Source organism: Odocoileus virginianus, chromosome 12 (assembly GCF_023699985.2).
Source record: "Odocoileus virginianus isolate 20LAN1187 ecotype Illinois chromosome 12, Ovbor_1.2, whole genome shotgun sequence".
In the NCBI taxonomy this organism is placed as follows: domain Eukaryota; kingdom Metazoa; phylum Chordata; class Mammalia; order Artiodactyla; family Cervidae; genus Odocoileus; species Odocoileus virginianus.
This window is the reverse complement of record NC_069685.1, coordinates 65700711-65724325: the sequence shown is the minus strand read 5'-3', so window position 1 is coordinate 65724325 and position 23615 is coordinate 65700711. Positions and strand designations below refer to the sequence as shown.

General features: G+C 42.9%; 1 protein-coding gene across 7 annotated transcripts in view; it reads right to left on the bottom strand.

Annotated features, from left to right (window-relative positions):
• SFI1 (SFI1 centrin binding protein) overlaps positions 1-23615 on the bottom strand; it is an 86687-nt gene that overhangs the window by 54592 nt on the left and 8480 nt on the right. For 4 of the 7 annotated variants that reach the window (XM_070475603.1, XM_070475602.1, XM_070475601.1 and 1 more), the window contains 2 exons: positions 14911-15084; positions 13376-13447 (listed from right to left, as the gene is read on the bottom strand). The exons of 1 other annotated variant lie outside the window; for it this stretch is intronic. In XM_070475603.1, the coding sequence (XP_070331704.1) occupies positions 13376-13447; positions 14911-15084 (246 nt within the window). The remainder of the gene's footprint in view (positions 1-13375; positions 13448-14910; positions 15085-23615) is intronic. 2 more of the 7 variants (XM_070475604.1, XM_070475605.1) reach the window with 2 other exon arrangements.

Here is a 23615-nt window from a genome sequence, read left to right as displayed (position 1 = left end):
TAAAGATGTGAAAGTAAAAAATCTGACTTTTCAAACACTGTGAGTTGAGAATTAACATTCTCAATTTTTTCATTCACAGGACTGAAAAATATTTGATTAGTAAAAGATAGCAAGTCCACTTCTCATTAACATACCCAGGAGGTTAAAAGTTATAAAATGAGCAAATGCCTAATGGCATTCCTAGGATTTAAGAGAACAGAGTGTATTAGTTTAATTGAAATCTTGCCAGGGGATTTATAACAAGAGCAAAACAGAAGCAAGATAAAATAAGAAGGGAAAAACCTACTAAGAAAGAAAACAGCAGGGCAGTGAGGGTGTACTGATGTTAACAAGCATGGTCAAGAAGACTGATTGCTCGGGAACTCTGACCTGTCAGTCACTCCACATTTTTCCTGGTTCTGCAGGTTACCTCACTCAGTTACAGGTTTTAAAAAACTGGCTGACAAAAATATACATAGAGATATTAAACTCCCAATGTTCGCTGCAGCACTATTAACAATAGTCAGAACATGGAAGCAACCTAAATGTCCATCAACAGATAAACTGATAAAGAAGATGTGGTACATATATACAATGGAATACTATTTGCCCATAAAAAATGATATAATGCCATTTGCAGCAACATGGATGGACCTGGAGATTATCATACTAAGTAAAGAGACAGAGAAAGACAAATATCCTATGATATCACTTATATGCAAAGTCTTTTGAAAAATGATACAAATGAATTTATCTACAAAACAGAAATGAGACTCACAAACTTAGAGAACGAACTCTGGGTCACCAGGAGGGAGGGAGTGGGTGGAGGGACAGACTGGGAGTTTGGGGTGGACACATACACACTGCTATGTTTAAAACAGATAATCAGCAATGACCTACTATACAGCACAGGGAACTGCTCAATATTCTGCAATAACGCAAATGGGAAACGAATTTGAAAAAGAAAGAAAAAAATGAAAATAAAGAAATTCACCTATTTTCATAATAATAAATAAGAGAAAATCACCACAAATACCCATCAAAAGAGAACAGCTTAAATTCTAATCAATGTCAAATTTAATCAATGATGCATAGTCATTTTTTTATGAATAGAACTAAAGATACTGAAATGGAAGGTACTCCAGAAAACCTGCTGGATGAAAAAACAAAGCTTCAGGCTAGGAGGAGAAGGGGGCAACAAAGGAAGAGATAGTTGGATGGCAACAGCAACTCAATGGAGTTTGCTAGCGCAAACTTGGGAGATGCTGAAGGACAGGGAAACCTGGCCTGGCATGCTGCAGTCCATGGGGTCTCAAAGAGTTGGACACGACTCAGCAACTGAACAAACACCACCACCACCTCATGGCAGGTAAAATATGACATGTGTAACTTTTTTTTAAAAAGTTATTAGTCATTTTTGTATTTCCAATACCCGTGTTAGAATATAATACATACCAAATAAATATGTATAAAATGTATGTAAAAAAAAGAAAAGAAAAAAAAAATAAAATGTATGTATACATAAAAACATGTCCATATGCAGGTATGCATGTGTACATACAGAAATTATTATACTATACATACTAAAATCCTGAAAAGATCTCCAGAATACAAAACTGTTACTAGCAGTTCTCTCTCAGGGAGGCATTACAGGAGATTGGTGTTTCCTGTATTACAGATTTCTTTGAAAAAATTTTGAACAGCTTTGTCCATAACTTTTAATGGAAAAGAACCACACCCCTTTGCACAAGTACTTCCTTCTACCATCGATTCTATCCATCTATTTCCTTTCTTTCCCAAAACCTCACTAAAATAACAGCAAATACTTTAGAAAGGTATAAGCCCACCAAGAAAGGGAATGGAAACAACAATGCTAAACAAGAGATGCCAACAAATTTTAGACAAGAGAAAGCAGGCAGGAGGGTGGCAACTGAATCAACAGGTGAGAGAAAGAGAGAACTGAGTCTCTGGGGTCAAGAGGCAAGTGGATGGTGGCACAGACCGCAGAAAGGTGCGGGCACGAGCAGCATCAGGAAGCGCGGAGGCCTGGGCTGGGACGAAAACACAGGATTGTTTTGCAAGCCTGTAAGAGGTTAGGCTCCTGCATCCTATCATTCACTCGGGCAGAGACTTGGGCTTATCTCTGGAGAGAATGAACCTGAGTGGCACTGGATCTCCAACATCAGGCAGAGCTCAAGAGATGGTCCTAAACTGAGAGTTTACATACGGAACAATGAGACCCACATTCCCCCTCCTCTGCCTGCCGCCAAGCCTGTAACCACTGCCTCCACTCCACTCCACCTCAACCCAGAAGGAGTTTGGAAGATTCTCTCCTCTGGGGAAAGCTGAACAGCCTAAGGGAAAAAAGACTTCAGATACTGAAAGATGGAGGTCTCCCAGTGAAACTGTGAAAAGCCTAAAGGGAAATCCTCAATTTACAAATCCCTATGCATACAGATATAATAGATGTATCTATCTTCTAAATTTGAGTTTTAGTGCCTAACTCTTAAACATGGGTTGACAATAAAAGGATCTTTTGACGTTTGAGGGAAGGCTGTCACATGCGACAGTGAACAAAAGCACACACAAAAAAGCAGCTTAGAAGAATGAGCACAAAAATCTTAAAAACGAAAAAGTTATGAGCCTCGAGGATGTTATTATTATTATTATTATTTTAATCTATTGAATTTGTTACCATATTGCTTCTATTTCATGTTTTAGGTTTTTGGCTGCAAGGCATGTGGAATCTTAGCTCTCAGACCAGGGACAAAGCCACATCCCCTACGTTGGAAGGTGAAGTCTTAAGCAATGGACCACCAAGGAAGTCCTTTACTTTTTTTTTTAAAGGAACACTCATAGAACAACAACAAAAAAAGAACTCTTGGAAATTAAAACTATGATGGCAGAAAGGAAAAAAAGGAAAAGATCCACAAATAGTTAAAACAAAAAAAGTGACTGGCCTGTAAGTCACAGTAAGGACTCTGGTTTTTACCGTCAGCGGGATGGGAAACAGCCCTTGGCCTGCGTAAAGAGACCAACTGAGGACAAGGCTGGAATCAGGAGGCCAGCGCTGAGGCTTCTGGAGTCATTCACGGGAGACACACTGACGGCCTGAACCACCGTGGTGGCGACCAGAGGTGCTGAAGAGAGCTCGAGTCTGTGTCTATTCCCAAGGCTGAATCACCAGTTTTGGCATGTGCTACTGCAGTTGGGGTGCGAGGAAATAGAGCTAGCAAGGAAGACTCCCCGGTTTCTGACCTGAGTCTCTGGAAGGACGGGTGTTTCCTTCACTGGAGAGGGGAAGACTTAGCAGGGAGGTCTGTGAGGAAGATCCAGACTTTGGCTATGGACACGCTGAACTGTAACGTCGAGCTGGTGCAGGGAGCAGTGTCATGCGGGCAGCAGTCGAGAGTTCAAGGGAGAGGTCTGGGCGAGTGTGTACCTCTGGGGATCATCTGGATTTGATGAGGTTGCCATGAGTGGGATGCAGACAGAGAGGCAGTGCAAGGACTGGGGGTGGGGACTTAGGTGAGGAGGAACCAACAAAAGACTGGGAGGAGCAGAGGCGGAGGGGAGACTGTGAGAAGAAAGGGCTTCTTAGAAGAGAGAATGGTGGGCTGGCTAATGCTCCCTGGTAAGTCAAATGAGAGGAAATTTAAGAATTCACTATTGATTTTAGCAAATGTAGTGAGCTTACTAAAATCAATGGTGAATTCTTAAATGAACAAGGCAAAGAAATAGAGAACAATAATAGAATGGGAAAGACTAGAGATCTCTTCAAGAAAACTGGAGATATCAAGGGAACATTTCATGCAATGTTCAGGGCATGCTGAAGGACATAATCAGTAAGGATCTAACAGAAGCAGAAGAGATAAAGAAGAAGTGGCAAGAATACACAAAAGGACTGTACAAAAAAGGTCTTAATGACCCAGAAAAACAAAATGGTGTGGTCACTCACCTAGAGCCAGACATCCTGGAGTGTGAAGTGGGCCTTAGGAAGCATCACTAAAAACAAAGCTAGTGAAGGTGATGGAATTCCAGCTGAGCTATTTCAAATTCTAAAAGATGATGCTGTTAAAGTTCTGCACTCAAAATGTCAGCAAATTTGGAAAACTCAGCAGTGGCCACAGGATTCAAAAAGGTCAGTTTTCATTCCAATTCCAAAGAAGGGCAAGGCCAACGAATGTTCAAACTACCATAAAACTGCATTCATTTCACATGCTAGTAAGTTTATGCTCAAAACCCTTCAAGCTAGATTTCAGAAATGTGCGAATCAAGAACTTTTCAATGTACAGATGGGTTTTGAAGAAGCAGAGGAACCAGATATCAAATTGCCAACATTTGTTGGATCGTGGGGAAAGCAAGAGAGTTCCAGAAAAACATTTACCTCCTCTTTAGTGACTACACCAAAGCCTATGACTGTGTGGATCATAATAAACTATGAAAAATTCTTAAAGACATGGGATACCAGACCACCTTACCTGCCTCCTGAGAAACATGTATGTGGGTCAAGAAGCGACAGGCAGAACTAGACATGGAAAAAATGACTGGTTCAAAACTGGAAAAGGAGTACAACAAGGCTGTATATTGTCGCTTTGCTTATTTAACTTATATGCAGAGTATGTCATGCAAAATGCTAGACTGGATGAAGCACAAGCTGGAATCAAGACTGCCGGGAAAAATATCAATAACCTCAGATATGCAGATGACACCACCCTTAGGACAGAAAGCAAAGAGGAACTAAAGAGACTTTTGACGAAAGTGAAAGAGGAGAGTGAAAAAGCTGGCTTAAAACTCAACATTCAAAAAACTAAGATCATGGCATCCAGTCCCATTTCTTCATAGTAAATAGAAGGAGAAAAAGTGGCAGTGGCAGATTTTATTTTCTTGGGCTAAAAAAATCACTGTGGATGGTGACTGCAGCCATGAAATTAAAAGACACTCGCTTCCTGGAAGAAAAACTGTAACAAACATAGACAGGGTATTAAAAAGCAGAGAAGTCACTTTGCAACAAAGACCCATATAGTCAAAGCTATGGTTTTTCCAGTCATCATGTACAGATGTGAGCTGGATCATAAAGGAGGCTGAGCGCCAAAGAATTAATGCTTTCTAACTATGGTGCTGGAGAAGACTCTTGAGAGTCCCTTGGACTGTAAAGAGATCAAACCAGTCAATCCTAAAGGAAATCAACCTTGAATATCATTGGAAGGACAGATGCTGAAGCTCCAATACTCTGGCCACCTGGCACAAAGAGCCAACTCATTGGTAAAGACCCTGATGTTGAGAAAGACTGAGGGCAGGAGGAGAAGGAAACAGCAAAGAATGAGATAGTTAGACAGCATCACCAACTCAATGGACATGAATCTGAGCAAACTCCAGGAGGACAGGGGAGCCTGGCGTGCTACAGTCCATAGGGTCACAGAGAGTCAGCCACAACTTAGCGACTGAACAACAACAAAATGACCTTACAAAAGTAAAAACAGTTTTGGTGGCAAGGTGGAAAACAAAGTCTCATGAGATAAATTTGAGACTATAAAAACAGGTGCTGAAGAGCCTGGGGATGTTCAGGAGATGTGAGGTGAAGGACAGCAAAGAGACAGAGAACTAGCTGCAGGAAGAAGTAGCATCAAAGAGATTTTTTTCCAGGATAGGAAAATAGCATTATATGCTGGTGCAAATGATCCAGTAAAGAGGGGGAAATTAATGCAGAAAAGAGAGGGGGAAAAAAACTGCTAGTGTGATGGCCTGGAGCAGGCACTGGGAAACACAGCACCAGAAGATCTAGCCAGAGATGAGAACGTGGACAGTTCATTTCCCTCACAGTAGGGAAAGCAAGTCACATGGCGACAGATGCTGGCCATGGGGAGATGCAGTGGTCTCTTTTGTTACTTCTATTTTCTCATGAAAATAGGAAGCAAGGCCTCGGTTAATAATGAGGAATAAATTTTGATAAACTAAATACTCTAAATGGATATGATTTTTTATCTACTTTCCAAATTAGCCGAGTAATTTGTTCAGATAGAAAAGAGAAAGTGACTACTTCTCTTCAGAAAGAGAAGTGACTACTTCCTACTTAAGATGGCCTTACCTATGGACCCAAACTATATTATTTTTGCCCTTACTAATTCAGTGGTTATTCTGGTTCCATATATTAATAATAAAACATAAAACAACTATGGTTTCTAGAAGTCAAAACATTCTCCAAGCACATAAAGGCATTATTCTCAAACTTCTGGTATGATATCATTCTCTCCTAGTGTTCCTAAAAGTGAGAGATAAACAATCAATATGGGAAAAGACCAAAAAAAATGGGTAAAAGATCAATATGCCCAACCTTGCCCAAAGTTATAACCCACTTGATTTAAAAAGAGATTGCAAGTTGAAAATACCCACTCCATCACAAATTTCAAAGTCAATGAAAAAACAGTATCAGAATTATAATTCTGGTAGATGCTCAGAGAACAAATTTTCTCAGTTTTACAATTTGAGAAACAGAGGCCCAGAGTCGTAACTTAATCCCAGATCAAGTGATTATCTAGGGTCTGGTTAAGAACCAAAACTCAGGTCTTCTAAAATCCAGCCCAGTATTCTTTCCTTGATCCCTGCTACCACTCAAGTGCAAAGAAAGGAACAAGAGTACAACATGAATGCTCTAATGCAGTGAGGCAGACATGGGTTGTAGATACCCAACACCCCCTGCCCGGCCTCTACGTCCTCACTAGCATCCACCAGAAAGGCTGGGAAGGTTTTTGGTCCCAGCATCTTCTGTAGCTAAAGAGCCCAGTGACAGAGCTCTAGCCCACAAGACAAAAGCAGAACGCAGCTGGGGGTTTAGGCAAGCTTTGCCTTCCTGAGAGAGACAGGTCTGGCTAATACGACCCTTCCTTGCCCCTTCTGTGCGAAGTCAGAACACCATCTTGCGACTCTGCAGCGCCATCTCTGAGGATAAAGGGCCAGTATGCTCAGGACGGTGAACTAAAAAGTGTCTAAAAGTCTGAGTCTCTGATGACATCCCCAAACAGCTGTTGTTCAGTCACTAAGTCGTGCCCAACTCTGCGACCCCATGGACTGCAACACACCAGGACTCCCTGTCCTTCACTATCTCCTAAAGTTTGCTTAAATTCATGAGTCCGTTGAGTCGGTGATGCCATCAGACCCTCTCATCCTCTGTGCCCCCTTCTCCTTCAGCCTTCAGTCTTTCTCAGCATCAGCATCTTTTCCAACCAGACTGAGAAAAACCAAATCCTGATTTGCATAAGCCATCTTCTGACTTTCTCTAACTTGGAGTCAAATGCATTTCTAACACAATTAGCATTTCCCAATACTTGGTATATAAATAGGTATTACTTGAAGAGGTTTCCAGTTAAATGAGTCAAATTTAAGTTATAAAAAAATTAAGCAGGAAAAGGATTTGGGGAAGAGAGTGAAGGCAGCCACACAGTTTTTCAATCTCTGAATCCTTATAAAACACACAGAGAAACCATGCAGAAAAACCAAAAACTCATTTATCAACTACAACAAAACCAGGTGACAAGGTAACCCTCAACACCCAAAATGCAAGCAGGTGAGGACAAATCACCCAAGTCACAGGACCACCATTTGTAGAGAAGAAAAGTGGGGCTCCTGGGCACAGGCCTTTGTGTCCTTCATTTTTTTGATTACAGAAAACAGCCTTCATTCAGCCTCCATGATCTTCCCTGCGTTCCAATGGGCAGATTCAAGCAGTCGTTAATTAGGGAAGGGAGAGGTTGGGAGATCAGGGAGAAAAGAATAGTCGAGAGCAGCCTTGGGGCAGGGTCCTGTTTCCCCATCAAAGGACCCACAGGGCAGTATCTCTGAGCTGCTCTGTGGATATTAAAACCCTTTTCAGGCAGGAGAAGTTAATGATTAATACACAGCATGTAGACCCCAGACCAGCTGGACCTGCAGGCTGATGATGTGGACTCCTACTTGCCTCACCACCAACCCAGCAGAAGAATGTCCACAAGCTGATCACGCCCTCCTTGAACAATTATTATAAAACTTGTCACTGTCTTCCCCAAGCTGGGACACTTGGTTTTGTGGGATTAGCCCACTGTGTCGCCCTCTGCCTGGCAAAGCAATACAGCTATCCCTTTCTGCTTCACCCGGAATTCTGTGTCCAAGATTTGCTTCAGCACCAGAGTACAGAGAAGCTGAGCTCTCAGCATCAAAAGGAGCAGTGAAGGTGGTATCCAAGGAGCCTGAGGACAGAAGAACCTAAATCAGCCAGTAGGTAGTCACTGCAAAGCACGCAGGCCCAACTTGAAACCAGCAGCTGAAACAGGGGAAAAGTTTTGTACTCTCCAAAATCAGGGTTCATGTGAGAGCTGAAGGTGCTGACCTCAGATCCTACAGTCCCAAAACCAAGCTGACCTCAAAAACAGACAGGGATTCATCTGAACCCCTGAAGAGGAAGTCTGAATCCCTGAATCTGAAGAGGAACTGCAGGGAGCAGAACAGACACTGGGCAGGGAAGGGACAAGGAGACAAGGAAGCAGAGGGTCAGACCAGGCGCGGTTAAGAGGAGCCAGCCACAGTGCCCCACAGAGCAAGCCTCCACACCTGTGGACACCAGGAAAGGGACAGAAGAGGGAGCTCTGTGATATTAGGAAGCTTAACTAGAGCTCACTTCACTCTACCAGTCCAGAAAAATTAATTTCACATAAAAAAGAGCAACAGAAAAGTAACTGAGGTCAAATTCTATACAAAGGTACTGTAGGAGAAAAGATAAGGAGAATAACAGGCCTATGGACAAAAGATTCTTGACAGTCTCTTGGAAAGCAAGGAGATGAAACCAGTCAATCCTAAAGGAAATCAACCCTGAATATTCATTGAAAGGAGTGATACTGAAGCTGAGGCTCCAATACTTTGGCCATCTGATGCAAAGAGCTGACTTACTGGAAAAGACCTTGATGCTGGGAAAGATTGAAGGCAGGAGGACAAGGGGATGACAGAGGAAGAGATGGTTGGACGGTATTATCAACTCAATGGACGTGAGTTTGAGCAACTCCAGGACATGGTGATGGACAGGGAAGCCTGGAGTTATGTGGGCCATGGTGTCACAGAGTCTGTGACAGAGCAAGTGAACACCAACAATGGACAAAAAAATTATTCCAGAGAGATGTGCCACAAAACAGGAGGGAGAAGAAAAACAAACAAGAAAACCACCAACCAACCCTATAACCTATCTCAAAATGAGCTAAAAGACAAAAAAAAAAAAAATCCACAGCCAGGTATATCATATTAAATCTTCAAGAAATAAGACAAACACTGAATCTTCAAAAGAGTAACAGCATGCAAATGCAAGTCATGAGACAATGGAGTATCTTCAAAGAACTGGGGAGAAAACTGGTAGCACAGACTTCCTATACCCAGTGAGAGATATCTCAAAGAGATATTTCAAAAATGAAAGCGAAGTAAAAACATTTTTAGACAAAATCTGAGAGGATTCATCACAAGCAGGTCTACTTTTTGATCCCTGGTCAGGGAAACTGAAATCCCACATGCTGCATGATGCAGCCAAAAGAAAAAAATATTGTTCTGAAGATTTTTAAATATAAACTAAATTAAAATACCTTACAGTAGGGCACATAAATGGGGACAGGGACAGGCAGAATTAAAGTGATCAAAGGAACCTACCTTGTTTGGGGAGAGGGTAAAAAAACAAATTAACATTAGACCCCAAAAAGTTAAAACAAATTTGTTAGGGCAGACAGTAAAAGAAGCATAAAAGAGTATATAACTTCCAAGCTAACACAGGGAAGATAAATAAAATATTCAACTGAGTTAAAAAAAAAAAGAAAGAACAAAAAACAAAAGACTTCCTGTGTAACCCTGACTAGTTCTCCCAGTGGCAACAAGACAGACAGAAACACCAAAAAAGATTTTCTTGAAGGTTAAGAGCTCCCCAGGCAGTAAAGGGCAGGGCAAGGTCAAGCAAGGAGGAGAAGGAGAGGTGGACTGTGCCTCATCCCCAAGGCTGGGAGGAGCTGGGGCCACGCTGGGAGCTTCGCTGGTAAGGACCCAGGGAGAAGATGGGAACAGCACGGCCCTCCCACCAGGTACACAGAGAAAAGGGTGTCAGAGAACACAGACAGAAGCTGAATTTGTTCGCGAGGCTCTGAATCGAGAGCCCTTGATACTCCGGACTAGGAAAGCTCCCGTCGGAGGAGGAGGAGGTGGTACAGCCGGGGGGGAGCACCCGTAACATTCCAGCTTCTAAAAACACATCAGAGAGCGGCAGAGACCAGACACACGAAGGGAACACCTCAGCAAAGATGGGCACAGTGAAGGACAGAAACACCACGGACCTAACAGAGACAGAAGAGATTAAGAAGAGGTGGCCAGAATACTCGTAACAACTGTACAAAAAAAGGTCTTAATGACCTGGATAACCAGAATGGTGTGGTCACTCACCTAGAGCCAGACATCCCGGAGTGTGAAGTCAAGTGGGTCTTAGGAAGCATTACTATGAACAAAGCTAGTGGAGGTGATGGAATTCCAGTTGAGCTATTGCAAATCCTAAAAGATGATGCTATTAAAGTGTTACACTCAATATGCCAGCAAATTTGGAAAACTCAGCAATGGCCACAGGACTGGAAAAGGTCAGTTTTTATTCCAATCCCAAATGCCAAAGAACTACTGTACAATTGCACTAATTTCACACACTAGCAAGGTAATGCTCAAAACCCTTCAAGCTAGGATTCAACAGTAGACTTCATTTCACTGAAGTAAACAACAGTTCACTTCACAGTGAACCAAGAACTTCTAGATGTACAAGCTGGATTTAGAAAGGCAGAGGAATCAGAGATCAACTTGCCAACATCTGATGGGTCATAGAAAAAGCAAGAGAATACCAGAAAAACACCTACTTCATTGACTATGCTAAAGCCTTTGACTGTGTGGATCACAACAAACTGTTGAAGATTCTTAAAGAGATGGGAATACCAGACCACCTTACCTCCCCCATGAGAAACCTTCATGTGGGTCAAGAAGTAACAGTTAGAACCCTACATGGAACAACTGACTGGTTATCAAATGCAAATCAAAACCACAATGAGCTACCATCTCACGCCAGTCAGAATGGCTGCCATCAAAAAGTCTACAAACAATAAATGCTGGAGATGGTGTGGAGAAAAGGGAACCCTCTTTACACCATTGGTGGGAATGAAAACTAGTACAGCCACTATGGAGAACAGTGTGGATACTCCTTAAAAAACTGGAAACAGAACTGCCATACGACCCAGCAATCCCACTGCTGGGCATACACACTGAGGAAACCAGAATTGAGAGAAACACGTGTACCCCAATGTTCATTGCAGCACTGTTTACAATAGCCAGGACATGGAAGCAACCTAGATGTCCATCAGCAGATGAAGGGGTAAGAAAGTTATGGTACACATACACAATGGAATATTACTCAACTACAAAAAAGAATGCATTTGAGTCAGTTCTAATGAGGTGGATGAAACTGGAGCCTGTTATACAGAGTGAAGTAAGTCAGAAAGAAAAACATCAATATAGTATATTAACGCATATATATGGAATTTAGAAAAATGGTAACGACAACCCTATATGCAAGACAGCAAAAGAGACACAGACGTAAAGAACAGACATTTGGACTCTGTGGGAGAAGGTGAGGGTGGGAGGATTTGAGAGAATAGCACTGAAACATGTATATTCCCACAGGTGAAATAGATGACCAGTCCAAGTTCGATGCAGGACGCAGGGCACTCAAAGCTGGTGTGCTGGGACGACCCAGAGGGATGGGGTGGGGAGAGCAGTGGGAGCGGGGTTCGGGACAGGGGGACACATGTACACCCGTGGGCGATTCACGTCAATGGACGGCAAAAACCACTGCAATACTGTAAAGCAATCAGCCTCCAATTAAAATCAACAGCTTTTTTTCTAACTCTAAAAACAAAAAAGCTGGGAAAGGAGTACAAGGCGGCTGTATACTGTCACCCTGCTTATTTAATTTATATGCAGAGTACATCAAGTGAAACAGATGTACTCTGATGAATCACAAGCTGAAATCAAGATGGCTGGGAGAAATATCAAGAACCTCAGATATGCAGATGATACCACCCTAATGGCAGAAATCAAAGAGGAACTAAAGAGCCTCTTGATTAAAGTGAAAAAGGAGAATGAAAAAGCTGGCTTAAAATTCAACATTCAAAAAACGAAGATTATAGCATCCGGTCCCATCACTTCAGGGCAAATAAATGGAGAAAAAATGGAAACAGTGGCAGACTTCATTTTCTTGGGTTCCAAAATCACTGCGGATGGTGACTGCAGCCATGAAATTAAAAGACACTTGCTCCTTGGGAAAAAAGCTATGACAAACCTAGACAGAATATTAAAAAGCAGAGACATCACTTTGCCAAAAAGGTCTGTCTTGTCAAAGCTATGGTTTTTCCAGTAGTCATGTACGGATGTGAGAGTCAGACCATAAAGAAGGCTGAGTGCCAAAGAATTGATGCTTTTGAACTGTGGTGCTGAAGACTCCTGAGAGTCCCTTGAACAGCAAGGAGATCAAACCAGTCAATCCTAAAGGAAATCAACCCTGAATGTTCACTGGAAGGAGTCATGTGGAAGCTGAAGCTCCAATACTTTGGCCACCTGATGCAAAGAGCTGACTCATTAGAAAAGACCCTGATGCTGGGAAAGACTGAAGGCAGGAGGAGAAGGGGGTGACAGAGGACAAGATGCAATGGATGGCATCACCGACACAACAGGCATGAGTTTGAGCAAACTCTGGGGGACAGTGAAGGACAGGGAAGCCTGGTGCAGTCCATGGTGTCAAAAAGAGGTGGACATGCTTTAGCAACAGAACAACAACAACATTCTCAATGGTTCTCAGCTCTCCGAGACATTTCCTACACCAGCCCCTCCTGCGGTGTCCTGACCCCAGTGCCTCCCCCATGTGGTCCACTCTGGGCACTGCAGCCACAGTGACCTTCACCAACACCCACAGCAGTAGGCAGCAGCCTAGACAAACTGAAGCTGTGGGACTTCACTTGACTACATTTCACGCCCCGTGCCAGCATCAACTTTTCCCTAGGTTCTACTCCAGACCAAGTCAATCTGTTAGTCTCAACAGGGACCTGAAAGAGCTCATTTGCCTCTCCTGGGCATATACTTCTTCCCCCAGAGAGTCTTAGCTGTCCTAATTTACTTATGATTCCTTTATCACGTTCATTCAGTCAGACTAATAAGTGTTAAGTTACCATTATATTATCCTCCCCTCCTGGTGGCTGGGGAGGAGCAGAGGAGGAATGCAACACACACCACGATGAAGGTTACACATGGGCTTCATACAAAACAGAAACCTAGGATGAAACTCGGGAAGTCTGGTGTTCTGAGCTAATACTACCTGGCTTTAGAGGGAAATACTCTTCCAAAAGTCATTCGAATCCACAAATACAAGTACTTTCTGGCCACGCATCTGAAAGAAGGAGAGAAAGGACATACACATTTAAGAACTCCATCTGGTTTGTATCATCAATTTTCTGGAATAGAGACGGAAACTTAATGGTCTCAGGGGGTGGGATGCTAGTGTGAGTCGAAGGTGAATCATAGACAAATCCTGCATCACACAGAAAAAAGGGGAATTTGCTGTATGATGCAGGAAGCTCAGCCTGGGGCTCTGTGACAACCTAGAGGGGTGGGACGGGATGGGATGGGAGGTGATCAAGAGGGAGGTGATATATGGACACCTGTGGCTGATTCATGTTGATATATGGTAGAAATGAACACAATACTGTAAAGCCAATTATCCTGCAATAAATATAAATTTTAAAAAAAACAGCACAAGATGAGACAGATTTAAAAAGCTAAAATTGAGCAGATTATTTTTTTAAAAATACTACTAATAGAAATACACTGTTCATAAAGACTTCAGAATTGAAGAACAGGAAGTATACGCTAATGCTTTTGTTCACACTCTTCCTGCGTCAAACTCCTGGCAAAGGCCTGGCAAATGGCCACTTACCCAACAAAGTTCACCTTCAATGCTCACTCCTGTGTGAAGCTTTCCCGGGCTCTCCCCAACCAAACAGAGCAAGGAGCTTGGTACTCTCAGCCCTGCTCCAACCCCGAGAGTAATGTTATAATGCAGAATCCCAGGAAACCGCTCACAGGGTGCCTGTCATTGCCCCTGCACTCTGAGCCTGAGAGCAGGGACCGCGGCTCACAGTATCCCCAGCACCCAGCACCCGACCTGGAGTACACGGGAAAAGCGAGCTTGCCTTGGCCAGCTAACCTCCAGGTTCAGCCTGGAACACTCTCCTTCCTCCTGCCCTTTACCTGCCTTAATCTTACTTATCCTTCAGGACTCAGCTAAACTCCACCTCCTCCAGGAAGTCACTGCTGGCAATGCTGGACTGGTGCGGCTGCTCTCACCCCATGGGCCTGTGGACCACATCCGCCCTTCTCAGCACTTACCACACTTCACTGTTGTGGCTTGTCTGCCAAGCCTACTTGATTTTACACTTCCATGAGCTCTTGGACTAGGAATGTCATATTCACCTTATACGCTCCGCATCTAACGTCACACCTGGCCAGGAAGGCACCTGATAACTTTTTGCTGAATAAACAAAAGGATACATTTCAAAGACCTAATCAAGAGTAGCAGAAAATGGTCATTTTCTTGGACCATGTTTAGACTTTTTCTGGAAGACTCTTTATAGCTTACACATTGTGGGGCACAAGTGGAGACCACGAATGAAAACACTCAATGATGGTTTTTACATCTGCAGATTCCTAAATATTCTGAACATCCTGCCATGACGAACAGGCACTGCGGTCTCCAGTTAACTGAGATAAGAGAATAAGAATCGCCCCCTTGTTTTAACCAAAAAGGGAGAACAATGGCAAAGTCCCTGAGGCAGGAACCCCTGGCAAGCTCACCTGACACACAGTGCTCTGAGCCGGCCCCTTCGGGTCCGGGCCTGTGAGGGACGGTACTTCACTGGGTGACTGGCCCTAGATATCTCACTCCGGCTCCCAGAGAATGCAGAGGACTTCTTTGTGGACAGTATCTTTGGAGAATAAGGTTTCTTTACTGCACTCTCCCTAAAAGAACTCAAATTTGAGGAGTAAAGGAAAAAAGGAGAGAATCAAATTATCTCTGCATGTGATGCAAATATCTTTTAACATACAAGTGAAATTAAATAGATAAGCTCATCAAGACACAAAGGTAATAACTCGACTTCAAGGACAATAAGCTGTTCAATCTCTGACAAAAACACCCACCCCCAGGCTTCCCTGGTGGCTCTATGGTAAAGAATCTGCCTGCCGATGCAGGAGACATGGGTTCGATCCCTGGTCCGGGAAGATCTCACATGCCGCAGAGCAACTAAGTCTGTTGTGCTCTAAAGCCCAGGAGCCACAACTACTGAAGCCCGAGCACCCTAGAGCCCGTGCTTCACGACGAGAGAGGCCACTGCAATGAGAAGGCTGTGCATCGCAATTACAGAATAGCCCTCGCTCACAGCAACTAGAGAAAAGCCCGTGTGCATCAACAAAGACCCAGTGTAGCCAAAAAATAATAAAAATTATTGGAAGAAAAAAGAAATGCCCGCCCTGTCTGAAGGCGGGCACTGCTAGATCAGCTCTGGGCAGAAGCTACAGAGCTGCAGGGTGCCTTGCAGACCTCAGTCCTAACACATGCTTCTTAGACGTGTCGTTTAAGGGGAATCCTTTTCAAGTTAGAAACAGGTTCATTCACGTAGAAACAACTAGGAAAGATTTCCAGGTTATGTGACTTTTAAATCAATGTGAAACTACACACCTTGATGAAACACTAAATTTATGACTTTTAATCCCATTTTAGAAACATTAAGAGATCTTCTTATTGGTGTGAAATCATGATTTTAAAAAATACATGTCAAAGATCTGCCTGCAGGAAATACCTAGTGGCGATAACATCCCATCAGCAATGAGCAAACGTAGAGCTCAAATATTGTTTCTAAAATGTCACTGCCTACTACGAGGAAGTGGCAGTGCTTGGAAATATGGCTGACTTTAAGGTCTGAGACAAGAAAAATATAAGAGAAGTCTGGACTATCTTACTGGGTCAGAAAGTAAAGAAATGTTCAAAGAATGACAGGAGAATGTTGAAAGGACACAGGAACCAGCTAGAAAGGGCTCCCACTGGCCTAATCTGGGACAATTTCAGCAGTAATAGACTAAAACCCACTGAATAAAACAGGAAGCCACAAATCCATACTGAAGTAAGTAAATGAGTAAATATATGAAGAAAAATGAGAAGCTCTCCTTTGCAGTAGAATAAAACTAATAAACTTTTAAGAACCATCACAGGAATAATTGACTCAGGTAAGAATCATCAATGGATGTAAAAACAAGTGGGTGCTAGTCTGATGAGAAACAGGCTATTAATGTTGTTTCAACAAATCTCCCCACAAAACACTTATTCACTTCTTCATAGTGGAGAAACCTGACAGACATCATCTTTACCAAGTGATAAAAGTTAACATCAATGGTAATAGGATCAAATCTCCTGATACTGATGTACTGAGAATATAGCATCACTTCTGCGAAATTCTTGCCAAAAATGCACAACTGGAATTCATCATGAAGAAACACTGAACAAATTCAAGTATATGCACAAAAGGTAAGCTAAACTCTTCAAAAATGTTTAGGTCATGAAAGATAAGGAAATATTGAGAAATATTTCCAAATTAAAGGGGACTAAAAAGACAAAATGAAGGACTTCCCTGGTGGGCCAGTGGCTAAGACTCTGTGCTCCTAGTGCAGGTGGCCCAGGTTCGATCCCTGATCAGGGAATTGGATTCCACATGCTGCAACTAAGACACAGCACAGCCAAATAAATGAATAAATATTAAAAAGACAAAATGAAAAGAGAAGTTTTTCTTACATTTTGTTGTTTTCTTTCTGCTATAAGTATCATTTTTGGGACAACTGACTTCAATTTACTCACAAATGGTCCAGGGGAGGGAGGAAATATATAGTTTGATTTTTTTGTTTGTTTTGATTCTTATTATTTGTGGTAAGTTCTATAAAGTCACCATAAGCACTGAGTTAGTGAATATACTGAACCACTGTCCCTACAGGAGAATACATAGTTAGGTTCCTGCCAGTCTTTAAAAGCATTCTCATGGGACTTCCCTGCCAGTCTAGTGGTCAAGACTCCACATTTCAAAGAAAAAAAAAAAAAAAGACTCCACGTTTCCACTGCAGGGGGCATAGGTTTGATCCCTGGTAAGGGAACTAAGATCCTGCATGCCAAAAAAATATCATCAACTACTCAATACAGAGCCTTGTTTTATGTATGCCCATGTTTAAAGACACCATACTTAATACATATAGTGAGTCTTTAACATAGAACTCACAGTCAACACTCCTATAACTCACGCTTGGACAAAGTGCATCTAACATACACTTTTTTTAAAATTATCTTTGGCTGCCCTGGGTCTTCATTGCTGTGCATGGGCTTTCTCTAGTTGCAGCCAGCAGTGGCTCCTCTTCATTGCAGTGCACAGGCTTCTCCCTGCAGGGGTTTCTCTTGTTATGGAGCATGGGCTCTAGAGCGTGGACTCAGTAGCCGGGGCGCACAGGCTTAGTTGTCCCGTGACACATGGACTCTTCCCAGACTAGGACTGAATCCGCGGTCCCTGCATCGGCAGGCAGATTCTTAACCACTGGGCCACCAGGGAAGGCCTACACTTTCTTTTTTTTATTTTTGGCCTCGTCTCAAGGCCTGATCTCAAAGACCCTGATCCTGGGACAGACTGAAGGCAGGAGAAGGGGACGACAGAGGATGAGATGGCTGGATGGCATCACCGACTCAATGGACATGAGTTTGAGCAAACTCAAGGAGATGGTGAAGGACAGGGAAACCTGACGTGCTGCAGTCCATGGGGTAGGAAAGAGTCGGACATGACTGAGCAAATGAACAATAAACAAGGCATGCTGGATCTTAGTTTCCCAACAGGGATTGAACCCACGTCCCCAGCACTGAGAGGGTGAGTCTTAACCTCTGAACTGCCAAAGAAGTCCCCTACATTTTCTTCACAAGGTACATCACAGTATTCCTGCACCAAGGAACACTAGACAGAACTTCAGCACTATGATTAGGGGCCACTTCAAACAGCAAAACCATCAACAGAAAGCACAAACTGTGAAAATGTGGCTGTACACAGACTGGGAAAAGGATCCTCACTTATGTCTGAGCTGAAACAAGAAGGCAGAGCGTGGCCATGCTTGAATTCAGCCAGAAGCATGTGTATTGGTGACTAAAATGCTTTGCTCCTCTGCACGTGTCTACAAATAACATGAAAATGCTGAGAGGAGACAGACAGACGACAGAGATGGGGGCAGGGGGGAGACAGAAGCAGATGAATGTGGTAAAAATGTTAACAGGAAAATCTGGGACAAGAAAGATATATAGTTCTTTGTCCTAATCTTGCAATTTTCCCCTAAATTTGAAATTATTTCAAAATAAAACATTAACAAAAAATTTTAAAATGAGGCTTTCATTCCATTTTCCTATAAAAATAAAAGAGGTTCTAAAAATGTTAAGAGCCTACGAAACAGCAAACTGACGGAAAAAATGCTAGGTCAGCGCCCTTTTGAAACCCTGTTACATCGTCAAACAGGTCATCAGACTGGGAGGCCCACACCTGAAGTCATCCCTGACCACTGCTCTCTCCTCTCATCAGACTCGGGGCTCCCCTCACCAGCTAGTGAGTCAAGCAGCAGATGAACTATTTGGAGCTCTGTAAGTTTAAAGATCATAAAGGTACCAACTCTGGTCTAAGTGAACTAGCCCCAGAAATCTAAGCTATTCTAACACCGAAAGGAAGAGATCACAAACTGAAACCACAGATTTGTCTCCGTACATGTGTGCCTGTTTCCCATCACAAGGCCTCATGATAACAGGAAGCATTTTTATCTACTAATATATACTCAGCCCCTAACACACCGCCAGGCATTCACAGTAGGTAGACATATAAAATGTGTTCAATTATGGAACAAAGGAAAGGCAGAAGGATAGAAAGAAATACGAAATAAATGAAACAGAAGGCACTTTAAAACAATATCAGAAACCCAACAATCATGAGGAACAGAGGAGGAGCCTGCTTTAATTCAGAACACAGGAATACAATTACTTTTCTTAAAAAATGTCAACAGGAAGATGATGATTAGCCAAGAAACACAGAAAAATGGAAGTGAGGAGAAAGAATCCGAAAATGTTCATTCAAAAGGGACAATGAGAAAAGACAAAAACTTTAATTCAAAAAGATACATGTACCCCAATGTTCAAAGCAGCAATATTTACAATAGCCAAGACATGAAAGAAGCCTAAATGGCCATCGACGGATGAACAGATAGACGAGATGTGGTACATACATACACAATGTGGTACATACATACACAATGGAATATTAGTCATAAAAAATGAAATAATGCCATTTGCAGCAACATGGATGAACCTGGAGATTATCATACTAAGTGAAGTGACTCAAAGAAATTATCATATGATATCACTCACAAGGGGAATCTAAAATATGATATAAATGAATGTATTTACAAAACAGAAATAGATTCACAAATACAGAAAACTTGGTGTTACCCAAAAGTGAAATGGATAAATTACAAGTTTGGGAGTAACAGATACACACTACTATAAAATAAACAACAAGGACCAACTGTATAGCACAGGGAACTATATTCAGTATCTTGTAATAACCTACAATGGAAAAGAATCTGAAAAAGAACACATACATATGTGTAACTTAATCACTTTGCCGTACACCTGAAACACACACAACACTGTAAATACTTTGACTTCTTTAAAATTAAGAAAAATTTAAAAAACAAAAAAGTGCCCAGGGGAAGGCATGCCCTGACCAATGCATTTAACTATTTACTAGGCAGGTGCACCCTGCAGTGTTTATTCTCTCAGTATCAAGGACCTACTATAACACGCTCAGCAACACAGCACAGCCTGGGGCTTGTTGTTGCTGCTGCTGTTCGGTCGCTTAGTCACGTCTGACACTCTCAACCCCATGGGCTGCAGCACGCCAGACCTCCCTGTCCTTCAGCATCTCCTGGAGCTGGCTCAAACTCATGTGCATTGAGTCGGTGATGCCATCCAACCATCTCGTCCTCTGTCATCCCCTTCTCCTCCTGCCTTCAGTCTTTCCCAGCATCAGGGTCTTTTCTAATGAGTCAGCTCTTCGAATCAAGTAGTCAAAGTACTGGAGCTTCAGAATCAGTCCTTCCAATGATGTTCAGGGTTGATTTCCTTTAGGAATGACTGGTTTGATCTCCTTGCAGTCCAAGCTCCAACATCACCAAAAGCAGCAATTCTTCAATGCCCTGCCTTCTTTATGGTCCAACCCTCAAATCCATACATGACTACTAGAAAAACCATAGCTTTGACTATATGGACCTTTGTCAGCAAAGTAACTTCTCAGTTTTTTAATATGCTACAAAGATAAATATGTATTCAGTGTGTTTCTCATGTCTACCAATGAGAAAACAAGAATACTGACAGCTTACAGCAAGCATAGGACGCTGACCCACGCCCAGCATTCATCCTCTATTTGGCTGCACACATGGCTGCCCAGCATAAAAGACTACACCTCTGAGGCTCCCCTACCCCTATCTTCTAAAATTAAGCTCTAAGAGGATGTATAGGGGCTCGTCAGGTGGCAGGCTCCTGCGATCTGCCTTAAGAGCCAGTCAATGCACACTTTGTCTTCATATCTTCCTCCTACATGCTGCCTGGGATGGCTGTGCACTTGACCCAGGAGGATGAGGACCACCTCTCAGAGACAGCAGTGTGGACACGGGGAAGGGCCTGGGTCCATAAGAACCTCACTGGACAGAACCAGACTTCCTGTGTGTGGAAGGAAAATCCCTTCTATCTTGTTTAGCATCTGCTGCTCTGGATTTCAGGCTTCCCAGGGGACTCAGCCTGCCAATGCAGGAGATACAGGTTCAATCCCTGGGTCAGAAAGATCTTCTGGAGGAGGAAGTGGCAACCTGATTCAGTATTCCTCCCTGGAGAATCCCATGGACAGAGAAACCTGGTGGGCAACAGTCCATGGGGTCGCAAAGAGTTGGACACGACTCAGCAACTAAACAATAACAACTACTCTGGATTTCCTGAACCTGACCCAAACAGAGCTGGATAGCTGCAAACAGAGAATGAGGCACAGAGTGGTGAGAAATGAGGCTAGAAAACAGACTGTGGAGAGGCCCTGAAGGCAAAGCAAAGGAGCATGGACTGAAGCCCAAAGGCAGCAAGAGTCACTGGAAAAAGTAGGCAGGGGTGACGCAGTCAGATGTGAATACTCGGCACTCATCCTGGAGGCGATGTATCAACTGTGTTCCCCCACTGGGATTTCAAACTCCCTAAGGAAACTCTGGAATATAACATGGCTTCCTGCAGCAGGCAGGCATACACTGCTGGTTTCCCTAGTCATTTCGCATTGTAAACAAACTGGTCCTTCATGCACTGAAATGAATGGAAGTAACCGGCATGCTGACAGGTACTTCAGTTTAGTAAGCACAAGCCCATCTCCGAAAGACTCAGGGACCATTCTCAAAATTGACAGTGTGGGTGAATCAGAAGTTCTGCAGCCTTGTGAGAATTTACAGCCTGGGTTCTAAGAAGGTCAGGGAATCATAAGCCTTATAACTGGTTTAAGGCGACTGTGGAATAGTAAGGCACCAAGGAGAAAAACAGAGGGAAATGCAAATCCTTTTGGAAGGAAGGCACCTTCATAAACCTAGAGACAGTCCTATACAAAATCTGTAATGTACAGTGTCCAGCACACAAAGAAGCTAGACTCCTCGATTAAGGAAACAGAAACAACAAATCCACAAAGGCTTCAGATACTAAAAAGATGTATATCTGTGTATGTTATACATATATATTCACATACATACACATACATTTTTTATTCATTCAGTGAAAGTTTAATGGACATTTATTGCTGGTGAGGCAGTAACTATATAAAAATAAGAGTTTCTCAGGAGTTTATGGTGTATCAAGAGGACAATGAGAATACCATTCATTAAATGCTATGAAAAAGCTAAACTTAAGTGTGTTATGGGACCATCCACACTGAGTGCCTAATCCACACTGGGGTGGGGAACAGGGTGGTAAGAGGCTTCCTAGAGATGATACTGGAACTGAGTTTAGAGATATGAGTAGAAACTAGTCGGGAGTTGGGAACTGGAAAGAGCTGGTGTGAATACTAGGTACTAGCAGTGTAGAAGTTCAAGGAGGGTTAAGGAACTTCAAGAAGTCCTGCCGGACTCACACAGTGGATCTCAGATTGCTTTACAGTAGAATACCTAGGGAATCCATTCTCCTATCAAAGCTTCCCATCCTAAAGCTGCAGAGTATTTGAGGAAACAGAGCTTCAATTTAAGGCCATGGTTAATTTGTTTCAGAAGCTAAAGGCAGGCAGGCCTGACAAGCACTCTATGGATCACTAGTAAACACTGTCAGGATGTGGATTCAGCTTCTGAGGATGGATCCCTCAAAAGCTGTGGGATCAGCAGGGGTAGGACCTCAGCAGCTGTGCTGGGAGCTCCATGACCCTGCTCCAAGAAAAACTTGATTAGAGCAGGGGGAGAAATTTGACCAACCAGATTCATTCTCCTGAAACTGAATTTACAGCTGAGACATAATCTGTACAGGAGATGGGGGCTGAAGCACAAAGATGGCATTGCTCAGGAGAAAGGGACCAAACGGTGAATAGGTCTCTCCAGCTATGCTGGCTTCCACCCTGCCCAAGACCTAGTAGAGTCTATTTAAAAAAAAAAAAAGAAAAGAAAAGAAACTTCTGTATGGGGATTTCCCTGGTGGTTCAGTGGCTAAGACTCTGTGCTCCCAATGCGGGGCTCGAGTTCAATCCCTGGTCAGGGACTTGGATCCTGCATGCTGCAACTAAGACCCAGCATAGCCAAATAAATAAACAAAAACCTTCTGTATGTTAGTTAGGATCCAAGGTTGCTTGCTCCTTGGAAAGTTATGATGAGCCCAGACAGCATATTAAAAAGCAGAGACATCACTTTGCCGACCAAGGTCCGTATAGTCAAAGCTATGGTTTTTCCAGCAGTCACGTACGGATGTGAGGACTGGACCATAAAGAAGGCTGAGTACCAACGAATTGATGCTTTTGAATTGTGGTGCTGGAGAAGACTCTTAAGAATCCCTTGCACTGCAAGGAGATCAAACCAATCAATCTTAAAGGAAATCAACCCTGAATATTCATTCGAAGAATTGATGCTGAAGCTCCAATAGTTTGGCCACCTCACCAAAGAGCCAACTCACTGGTAAAGACCCTGATGCTGGGAAAGACTGAAGCCAAAAGGCATCTTGCAGGGAGGGAGCCAAGGGGATAAACATCTGGCCTCACTTTCTTCTCTCTCTCTTATCTTCTACCAGGACCTCACTGGTCAAATTCAATGGAAAGGCCTGGATACACAAGTGGAGAGTTATACTGAAGATAGCCAGCACAAAGAGGCAATTCCCTAGCTCATGTACTTCCAAAGTCTAAACCAGAACCTCAAGACTAGAGGCTCAAATTGGCAGCTCAAATTGCCAA